Source organism: Nanorana parkeri, unplaced genomic scaffold (assembly GCF_000935625.1).
Source record: "Nanorana parkeri isolate BGI_ZX_2015 unplaced genomic scaffold, ASM93562v1 scaffold1659, whole genome shotgun sequence".
Classification (NCBI taxonomy): Eukaryota; Metazoa; Chordata; class Amphibia; order Anura; family Dicroglossidae; genus Nanorana; species Nanorana parkeri.
In genome coordinates this window covers 322,095-330,478 of record NW_017307927.1, presented here as the reverse complement: position 1 = coordinate 330,478, position 8,384 = coordinate 322,095, and the positions used below count along the sequence as shown (strand labels likewise).

General features: G+C 41.3%; 1 protein-coding gene across 1 annotated transcript in view; it reads left to right on the top strand.

The window, feature by feature from the left end:
- The first annotated feature begins 4,300 nt into the window (after positions 1-4,300).
- Positions 4,301-8,384, top strand: part of TMEM184B (transmembrane protein 184B) — a 23,059-nt gene continuing 18,975 nt past the window's right edge. The window contains exon 1 of the mRNA XM_018571044.1: positions 4,301-4,395. Coding sequence (XP_018426546.1) covers positions 4,367-4,395 — 29 coding nt within the window. The 5' untranslated portion in view covers positions 4,301-4,366. The remainder of the gene's footprint in view (positions 4,396-8,384) is intronic.

The following is an 8,384-nucleotide window of genomic DNA, read 5'->3' as shown; positions in this document are numbered from 1 at the left end:
TAGATCATTGGTTCGACCTCATCTGGAGTATGCGGTCCAGTTCTGGTCACCAGTACTAAGAAAAGATGTCCTTGAGTTGGAAAAAGTCCAGCGGAGGGCAACTAAACTAATTAGGGGTATGGAGGACCAGAGCTACGAGACAAGGCTACTAAATTTAAACATGTTCACATTGGAGGTGAGGAGATTAAGGGGGGGTATGATTTCCATGTACAAAATGTTCAATGGTGGTAGCAACATTAGCGATAAACTGTTTAAAATTAACTCCATTACAAAAACTAGAGGCCGCCACCTAAAATTTGGTGGAAAAAAAATTCCAGCACAAGGGGCGAAGGGGGTTCTTCACAGTAAGATCAGCTAGGGTCTGGAACTCACTGCCACAGGCGGTGATTTCAGCAAATAATGTGGAATTGTTCAAGAAACTTTTCGATGATTTCTTAAGGGACCGTAATATACAGGGGTACAGGTACTCCTAGAATATGATCCTAATAGGTTGGACTTGATGGACTAATGTCTTTATTCAACCTCAAGTACTATGTAACTATATAATAATGGATAGTTATATTTTAGAATGGATGTGTCACTATAAGCATGGCTGTCCAATCCCAAAGGTGTAAAACTGAAGAACCTGCTGTGTTTCCTAGCAGTATCCTTGTCACTGTATCCCAGTGAGGTTTGCAAAAGATTTTAAGCTCATCTTTGTATACAGAGTTTTTTTAGTGCAGTTTCTTCTTTTTAAAAATCACTGCATACACAATGTACACATTTCTTTCACGTTCATTAGAGATATTGTCAGGCTACTGCATGCGCATTGTCAGAGAGTTACAGCTATTTTGGCAAAGGAGTTCTTATAATAGGATTTTGTATTCCCTGTAAAAATCCTTTTTTTTTTGGAATCCATTGAGACAGGAAGTGTTTAACCTGCAAATTTTACTACAATAGAACAACAATAGAACAGAGCAAACTGGCCTCTTGAAGCAGGGTTAGTACATTTATTATGTAAAATCAAAGATCTATACTTACAAGCAAGTGTAAAATGTCCAGAATAAACTGTAAGTGCATTGAGTTGCTGCCATGTGATTGGCTGATTAGCCGTTTGTGTTACCAAGCAATTGAACAGGTGTACCTAAAAAAGTGGCCGGTGAGTGTATGTCCCTGGTGCTGTACATAAAGAAATTGTACATTGCAGTCGAGTTTGGGAAACACCCCTCTTATATGTTATTACATACACGTACAAATATTTTTTTTTAAATGTATTTCTTACCTTTTAGATGTCTGGCAGAGAAGCTTTCAAAGGCCTGTACTAACAGAGGGTTAAATCTGAAAGCATTTTAAATTAATGAGAGGAAGCTCAGTCTGTCACAAGTCTATGGGGACAGCCAGAGTTTCCTGTCACTTGCAAACTGACAGAGAAGCTTGCAAGGAGCTGCTACACCGTTTCCAAGTGACAGGAATATTTGGCTGTCCCCATAGACTAGTGACAGACTGAGCTTCCCCTTATTCATTTACAATGCTTTCATATTTAACCCTTTGTTAGGACGGACGTTATTCAAATCTAGCTCACAACTGACGGAGATCTGCCAGCACAGTACTTAGAGGGTTAGTATATAAACTAGGGATGCACCGATATATCGGCCGCCGAAACATATCAGCCGAAAATGGTGCTTTTGGCAAAATGCCGAAAGTGCCATATTTTGGCAGAAATAGTGGCGCATCCCTGCTTTCTCTCCTCCCCGCTGGGCGCTGCTCTGTGTCCCAGCAGGGAGGAGAGAAACTGTCCAAGGAGGCCGAGCGCTGCGGGAGGAGAGCTCAGTGAGCGATCAGCGTCTCTCCTCCCCGCACCGCTCAGCCCCCTGTCGCAGATCAGGAGAGTGGCACTGTGGGCAGAGACAGCCAGCACTGTCACAGGAGGCCAGCGGTGTTATCCTAATTTGGTTTCAAAAGTGGAAATACACTTTAAACTTTTGAAGTGTGTTTTGCATCCTTCTTTTTTAATAAATACACAAATCCAGTGTTACAAACAAAGTTTATTTCAGAGTAAAAATGCATGCACAATTTTTTGCAAATGTACTGGAACGCACAGCATAGGGGTATCGTGCATTCCAGTGGGTGGGAGGCGCATTTGGGGTGCCATGTAAATGAATGGCACTGCAACCCACTTCCTGCAGCAGAAACAATAATAATTGTATTGTAAGCACATGACGCTTGAATATCTTCAGCCAGGTAAATACAGCAGGTAGTGGGTGGGTGCAATAGCAAGCCTGCTATTGGCCATTTCAAACTGCAATAGCAGGCTGGCTTATGCACCCGCCCACTGCTTGCTCTGCCCTCCTCCCAGCATGGGGGAGAGACCTAGGGGACCCAACCAACTAATCGATAATGACAATAGTTGACAACTATTCTCATCGATTTATTGATTGGCTGGTTGCAGCCCTAATTGTAAGCTTAAAAAAAAGCTTTCAAATGCACAATAATATTGCATTAATGGAGAAGTTTTTTGGGTATAATCACACATATCTTTTCACAATACAATGAGGGGAATTTATCAAAACTGGTGTAGACAAAATCTGGAGCAGCAGTGCATGCCAACCAATCTGCTTCTCTTTCATTTTCAAAGCTAAACTGAACAAGCTGAAGAGAGAAGCTGATTGGTTGCCACGGGCAACCGCTCCAGATTCTGTTTGCTCCAGTTTTGATAAATTCACTCCAATGTATTTATGAATTGTTCTTCATTTCTAAAGCATCTAATCCAACTTCTGATATTTTTTTTTGTTTATTGGCTTTAAACAGATGGTGTTATAGTGCTTTAGCCTCCCCCTCCCCCCCTGCTTTTGCAGTGCTACATTTTTTCTATGCAGACTGGGCAAGAAGACCTTGCTTCTATCCAATATTGTGCTCGTTACTTGTTGTCCTTGATGTTATGTCCTGTGTAGCTGCTTGCCTTGTTGTGCATCACTTCTTCCATGCTGCTTCCATTGGGAATAAGCAAATTATAACTGTGGGAGTTCAGGCAGAGCCATATGGTTTACTTACCACTCTGCTTTTTCTTACTACATGCCTGAGTTGTATGCATCTGTTCTGTTACGAATTAAAAGGCAGACTTGTTTTCACATTGTATTTTCACATTTAAATAGTGCTCACATATTACATAGTGTACAGAGTGTGCACTGGAGGCACATAGTATGATGTCCTACTACTTTTATAAAGGCTCAGAGCCAGTTTAAGATAACATTTACCATTACAACAACATTAGTTAACATGGCCACTGTCAGAAGACTGGGGAGGAAAAGAGAAATAAGGTTTGCAGGGAATAAAAAGCCTGCAATTATCTATAAGTATACGTTTGTAGGTTTGTCATTACTAGGGCTTCAACCAACTAATCGATATTAATCAATTATGAGAATAGTTGCCAACTATTCTCATTATCAATTGGTTGGATCCCCTAGCTCTCTCCTCCATGCTGGGAGAAGGGCACAGCAAGCAGTGGGCGGGTGCAACACTGCATCTGTGTATTTTATTTTAAATTTAAGGATGGTATTTAATTATTTTTATCTGATTAATCAAAAAAGTTATCGGCCTACTAATTGATTATGAAAATAACCATTAGTTGCAGCCCTAGTCATTACTAAACATTTCTGAAGGTGTGTTTGTTGTTATTTTAAAGATATGGATAAAGTTCCTCTTTAAGGTAGGTTTTTGGTTAGTCGTGGTTTGACATGATTTTCATCTTCCGTTTGTTTTGTTTGTTTTTTTTCTTCTTTTTGTGGCAAGTAGAGGTTATCTGTTTAATTTCTTTAAATGTAAACTCCAGTAGAACATATTATTTTAGGGGAGGACCTGCTAGATTAGGCAAGGGCTAGAACCTGCGTTGGCTTTTAATCTGCATGCATGTTGGTGAGTTTTTCTTCTGGTGACCACATAGCAAGTAAAGGAACTCTGGCCAACAGGGCTATAGACTGCAAAAAGAACCTGATGGATCCCCCTGTTTTGCAAAAAAAAAAAAGTTGTTTATGAAATTCCGTTTTAACAAGAGAGCTTCGTTTCACTTTTTCACCTAGTGACCACAGAGTAAGTGAGGAGAAATATCCTAGTAGGCCAAAACTGAAAAGAAGTTTTGGATAAAGTTTGGTGTTATTTTAGATGGTCTCTAAAGCTGAAACAGGTTATGAATCTCTTCTTTGCGGGATCAGTAAAATGAAAGGATGGTCCACTATCATCTGCAATTCTGTGCAATCTCTGTATGCAATTTATGTATTGGGGAAATGCATCTGTTTTGATTTCAAATAAACATAAACTTTGTTTTGTAGCTTTTGTCATCTACAATTTCCTAAGCCTTTGCTATGAATACCTTGGCGGAGAAAGCAATATCATGACTGAAATTCGGGGGAAAACAATTGAGTAAGTATTTGAGAATTAGAATAAGAGGGAAATAAACACTGGGATGATGTTTCATTCCTTCCTGTTCATTCCTAAAATTTCTGGTCGGAGACATATATAAGCAGGTCTCTCGGTAAGCATGATGGGTAATGAGAAAACTGTCACACTTTGCTTAAATTTTGGGAAGTTGGAATTTCCTGCAGTCTGTCTCGCAGACTCTGTCAATGCACAGATGTTGCATACATTTTGCTGCCTTCTCTTTTTTGTGGAGATAGGAAATTATAGTATGGAGGACTTCGGAATAAAAAGCTGGAACACTTCCTCTGTTAACGTGAATCATTACTTAGTCTAAAAGTATTTTAAAATGTCATATGCATAACCTGGCAAAATGACCATCTAGGGGCACCCTGCCAACTGTCCATTTGAACAGTGCCTCAGCCTCTGCTGCGTGCTTTTTGCCAAATTTGTTCAGGCAGAGACAGCCAACCTGTGCATGCACAGTTTACATAAAACATTCTTCAGAATCCTTTGCATCAGCACTGGCCATTTTACCGTCCATTAGTAGAATCCCGTTTCTTTTCCTACAAAAATGTCTTAATCGTTCATTAAAGGAGAACTATGAGATGAGTGATTTTCCACTCACCTCATAGTTCTAGCCGACCTGTGACAATGAGACTGTCACAGGTCGGCTCAGTAGATCAGGAGGTGAGCGAACACATACCGGGTTCGCTCACCTCTCGATCCTGTCACGGCTCTCTGCCGTGACAGGGGGAGGGGCTGGATTCCCCTCTCCCCCCCTCTCTAGATAGGCAGAGCCAGCTGCCACTCGCGCAGCTGGGCGGATCTCGAGGTGGGGATCCGCTCCGGCGTCTCAGTATACCACGAGCTGTAGCTCGCGGTATACTGAGCTTAGGGTAACGGGAGGACGCTAGTTTGTGTCCTCCCGTTACCCTAAGGAGAACTATGGGGAAAAACACTGACCCCATAGTTCTCCTTTAAGGGGCACAGAGTCAGTAATTCGGAGATGTATGCATTATACAGCTGTCTACAGAAGAACTGGACACTCGGGGGGAATAAAGCGGTTAGTCAGCCAGGTATAACCATTCCCACTACCATCATGCTTTAGTTTTTTCCAAGTGTCTTTAGTTTTTTGCTAGTGTCCCCAGAAAAAAGAAACCTATTTACTTCTTTCCTTTTAATCAGGATAATTTTTTCTTCAATTCAGATTCTTTGGTAGTTGCAGAGCAGTCAGAGCTTGCTTTGCAGCATTTCAGATTGGCTGACTAGTGGACTTCTTTCAGCCTTACCTGTACCCGCTGTAATGTGACCTTCGGGCACTGGGCTCTGCTTGTGGTGCTCTCCAGACACCCAATGTACTGTTGGATTCATCTGATGTGGCTCCCTCCTCTGTATTATCCAGGAAGGAGTTTTCTCCTACCATGTCTGATTTTATATGGGAAAAAAAGACTGTCATGATAGCTAACTAAGAACACAGAGGCCATAAGCATACTTCTACGCCTTCTCCTCCTGAGTCTGTCTAACATTCCTGCTACTGCTTCTACGTCCTCAGCTGAGGATGATGAGGAATGTAACCTATCCTTTTTTGGATGAATTAGTGCCTGAGGATAGTCAGTCTGCTGACGTAACTGTTAGACTTAAAGATACCATTTTGGTTCCTATTGCAGTGGTTTGTACATGTCTGGAATTGGATCAACCGGCATCTAAATTCTCTAAAGTTAATAGTCTGGGCTCCCTTAAAAGGCCCCAACCTGTCAAAACTTTCCTAGTGTACTCGCTGTCACAATAATGAGGTCTGTACCCTCCTAATTTCTTCAAAACCTGTAAGTCTGCATTAAATCGTTTTAGATTTAAATCTGTTGTTTATTTTCCAGCAATGGACAACAACTTGTAATAGTCACAGACAAGATTGAACATAATTCTGCCCAAAGGACAAAATTCTTATAACCGATACTGTGAATGGTGCATGTTTCTGTTATTTTGTTTTACCTGTGGACTTACCTGACACCACTTATAAATACGCTGTCTGCTGGCACTTGGATGTTCTAGCTACCAGGACAACAATCTCTGTGCAGGTTCAGAGTGCCATCGTCGCATATTGGTAGCAGCAGTGGTGTCTGAGATTGTTGCCATCACACGCATTACAGCAACTGGTTTTGTATGGTGACTGGTCTACTCCTAGCTATTTTCCCCTCCAAACGTTTTGCTGAGCAATACCCTATTGAGGTGGTGTTAATTAATACTTGAGCTCTTCCCATCATGGATCAACAACACCCTGTACTGGTTTGTCTCCAGATGCAAAGATTCTCTTGCCAATTCAGTGGAAGCTCCATGTAAGCAGTTCAACCTGATCCATGTCTTTCCTCCTCTGAAGTTCCTTCCTTGTCTGCTCCACAGGATTGAGATGGACAGTGTCCCAATGATTTTCATAGCACAAAATTGTTCCAGGCTGTCCTTAGACAACTTGGGGCTCTTCTGGATTGTCCAGATCTTCTGCTCTAAGGACCAGTTTACCACCACCGTGCTTCACAGTTGCTGGCTTGGCTGTTGAAGCCTAGATTCTAAGAGATAGAGGACTTTCTGATATGGTTATTCCTATGCTGGTAAAAGCTAGGAAGTCCACATCATAAAAGGTCTACGATTGCATTTGGAAAGCACACTTCGCTTTGTGCAATGCAAGGAAATTCCTGCCCAGGAAATACACTGTGAGCATTTTCTGACCATTCTCCAATCTGATCTGGATTTTGGCCGGAGTACCTTCAAGGGTCAGATCTCGGTTTGGGCTTTTTTATTTTCAAAGACCTCTTATTTGTTGGTAAAGGCATTTGTACAAGTGTGCAAGGTATGGCATATATAGTTCTACCTGTGACCTTGTGGGATCTCAGCCTGTTTCTGTCGGATCTTCAAAACCACCCTGTGAACCTATCAACGACATTCCCCTTTCAATTCTCACTGCCAAGGTAGCCTTCCTTATTGTTGTCACCCCATGTGAGGCAAATGCTGAATTGGTGTCTGTTTTACAAATAATTTTTTCTTCTACACAGAGGCAAGATTATCTTGAGGCCTAGGTCCTCTTTTCTTCCTAAGGTGATTGCTTAGGGCTAAGGTTCCACCTTTTCCCATCAAGGTGGCTCTTGGACTTTTCAGCATCAAGCATCTGTTTCCCAGACCTACAAGGCTGTCACCTAGTCTTCTGTTCACATGTCTCTTAAGATTTACCAGATGGATGTTTAGGCCTGAAGCCAGCTTTGGACTTGAGTTCCCTCAGGCAGCTCTTTGAGATGCAAGCAGCCCACAGTTCTTTTTCACCATGTTGTTTTTTTTGTGGGCCTGTTAGCGTTTGTTTGCTGTGTTGATCACCCCTCCGTTGGACTGCTTTTGAGACATAGAATGTCTGAGCCTGTGTCTCTTAATGAACAATTAAGAAAACAGGATTTTTGACTCTCTGTAAAATCATTTTCTTGGAGCTCATTCAGGGACAAAGGTCCTACCCCTCTGTATTATGATTTTTCGTCTCTGATTTACTTCTGACCCTGTGTTCCTTAATCAACTCCAAGAAATCCTGTTCATCCAATAAATTACCATCTTTTATCTAATGTAGTTTTAGACTCTAAGCAAATCTTGCCATTCAACCCTTACGTTTATATTCCTTGAAACATTTCTATTTGTATATAGTGACCTTATATCTAGTGTTTTTTAATTTTAAACTTACACACCTGCAGACTAAAATTTCAAATTACACTGTCAATAGGATTGCCTTTTATTAAGCACTGAAATGTGAGAAGCCAAAGCAACAGATTATTATAATTACCATATTTGCCTGCGTATAAGACGATCCCCTACTTTTTGTGTTTAAAATATAGGTTTTGGGCTATACTCATCGTATAAGACGAGTATAGCCCAAAATAATGTTTAAATGCACCCACTAACCTCCATGGCGGTATTCCCGAGTGTGGCTCGGGGTTAATTTTCAGTACCATAAGTGGTAACCC